The sequence below is a fragment of the Penaeus vannamei genome, chromosome 12, assembly GCF_042767895.1.
Source record: "Penaeus vannamei isolate JL-2024 chromosome 12, ASM4276789v1, whole genome shotgun sequence".
NCBI classification, from domain to species: Eukaryota; Metazoa; Arthropoda; class Malacostraca; order Decapoda; family Penaeidae; genus Penaeus; species Penaeus vannamei.
In genome coordinates this window covers 28,601,217-28,603,716 of record NC_091560.1, presented here as the reverse complement: position 1 = coordinate 28,603,716, position 2,500 = coordinate 28,601,217, and the positions used below count along the sequence as shown (strand labels likewise).

At 35.9% G+C, this 2,500-nt stretch overlaps 1 protein-coding gene across 12 annotated transcripts in view; it reads left to right on the top strand.

Annotated features, from left to right (window-relative positions):
- LOC113819544 (titin) overlaps positions 1–2,500 on the top strand; it is a 228,235-nt gene that overhangs the window by 91,534 nt on the left and 134,201 nt on the right. For all 12 annotated transcript variants that reach the window (XM_070128134.1, XM_070128140.1, XM_070128138.1 and 9 more), the window contains one exon: positions 569–690. In XM_070128134.1, the coding sequence (XP_069984235.1) occupies positions 569–690 (122 nt within the window). The remainder of the gene's footprint in view (positions 1–568; positions 691–2,500) is intronic.

Here is a 2,500-nt window from a genome sequence, read left to right as displayed (position 1 = left end):
TATATATTTATAATCATGCTTCTATACTGTCTATATCAAAAGTCGAAATAAACTCCTACTTCGTCTATACCAGACATTTATTTGTACAGGTTTTAATTAAGTTGCAATTAATATTATCCATTTCAATCCGCCTTCGGTGGGATGTATAGATATGATATACATTCTTTGAAATTTTTGTTTCTTATTTCGTCGGGTAGATACAACTCAGTAGTCGCCAACCCCTACATCATTTTTGATTAGGAGAGAGGGGTACTATATTCAGCAATCCGTACAAGACATGGCTTCACCGTATATATTTATTTGAACACTGATGAACGTTCAGTGAACTGACTAACCAATTTTCCCTAACCGTCCGCGACCTCAAGGAGGTCGCGAACCACTGGTTGAGAACCACTGATACTACTTGTTCGATGCTCTGTGAAAGCATTTGAAACACGCACAAAACCGCGATTTTAATTCTAAATTTCCTGCATTTGTCAAGAATGTGGTTATAGATAAAATAAGCATATTAGAATAGCAGAAAAATGCCAAGACAAGTGATATAATAATTCTCCAATCACAACTACAGGCCCGCAACCAGTAGAAGCAGCAACAGCAGGAGACCCAACTTCTCCACGTCCCTTAGGTCTTCCGCCGCCCTTCCCTCGGCCCGTTGAGGATGAGGACGAACTCATGAGGAAGATGCGAAAGGTAAGACACCTGGCAGCGTCATCGTCTTCTCGCGGTGCTTCCCCTAACACCGCTAAGATAGAAGCCAAAACAGATTTCTCAGAGATATGCTTCGCAGGTCATTTATATTTCTTGATGACCTACTTAATCTTGACGGACATAGGACAGTGTCAAGATGAAGATGGCATAGTCCTTGAGCTTTTTGTATTTGTTTTCGGTAATGAATCTGCGCATTATCTCCGATAATTTGTGTCTGAATCGTATATTAGGTTTATCGGATTTCGGTTACAAAAATGTCGGTGTAGCTGAATTTTAAGTAGTATTGTATATGTTTGTTTAAACGACTCAGTTTTGTCCACGACATTACTGAATCCTTAATTAGAAATGAAGGTTGAATAAACGAACTGTCTTAGTATAAAATGTAAAATTTGTTAAAATGTGTTGTATCCAATGTGATATATGTGCTTTTCTAATCCATACATTGAGACATGAATTAAGTTCCATCATGTAGATGTTATGGAAAGATCCATCGTTGAAGATAATGCAAATATGATAATTTTGATTACAAAATTATCAAATTTCGATGGCATAAAAGTATCGGGGGAAACACCTATAGCTTCAAAACCTAAACGTCGATGCAGTACTTCCAATCGACGGCTTCTGCACGGGGCGTTACTATCTATATATTTGAAATACAATATATAATATATGTCTCCGTGTACCTATGGCTTGATACTATCTGAGTGTATATAACAACAACCTTTTTTGAGAAACGCTGTGGCTGATTCGCATCTTATTATTTTTTTGTTGTTGTTTTTGTACAGTTTTACTTCAAAGTCGTTGCATATCATTTGATATCCAAAAGGCAAACTAAAGGAACTGATAATATCTAATACACAGACTATCAAATTTACTGCGCTTCCTGTATTAGGCCCTTTCTGTTTAGGAGATTAGCGATGCTATACGAATTCTTTGCGCATGGCTTCACAGTCAGCAAACGGAAGTTTGTTTGTGCTGATGAATTATGCTGAATATATTTAAGCAGTTATTGCTGACCATTGTTATTATTATTATCATTATTATTATAGTAAGCTCTATAAAGAGGAACAATGAAAAACTTTGCAGATAAGTACAGTCAATACGATGCTTTTGACATTTTTTTAACCCATAGCTGGTTCAAAGTGTCGTGGTAGAATGTATTATTCCTTTACTTTTAAATCTTTATGTTCATTGAGAACATTTGCATTAAAAGAAAAAAATATGTTGACATCATAACAGTAAATACCTACAGGAAGGGGGATACTAGTCAGCGAAGGTCATTGCTGCTTAAACAGAATCCCATTGTTCTTTTGGTTCGAAAGCTCTACCGTTTTCTAAAAAAAGACTAAGCAAGTCGCTCTTTTACACATGGCATTATAAGTCACATCAAAATTACCTCACATAACAACTTGTTGCATGCATAGATTAACTATGTAAGTGTCATCTTGATCTTCGGCCATGTGCATGTGATGCTTGCATTGATTTTGAATGTCACTGCACCTAGCTTCTTTCGTGCATGGTATAAGTTTACAGAAAACTTATTGCATTCGCATGTATTCATAGTGCCCGATGCTTATATGTAGATCTTGTGCACTTAGTGTAGTCAGTTTACTGAAGTGCATGAGAATTATTCCGCTATTCAAACAAATATTCTTAGCTGTATTGGGTGATGGTAGTAATAGCATGCAAATAGTTTTTCATGAACTCTTCTGTTGATTTCCATTCAGAATTCAATCCTATGTGCTTTATATTGTATTCTATAATGTATTCAGTTTATTTTCTTGATTTTAAG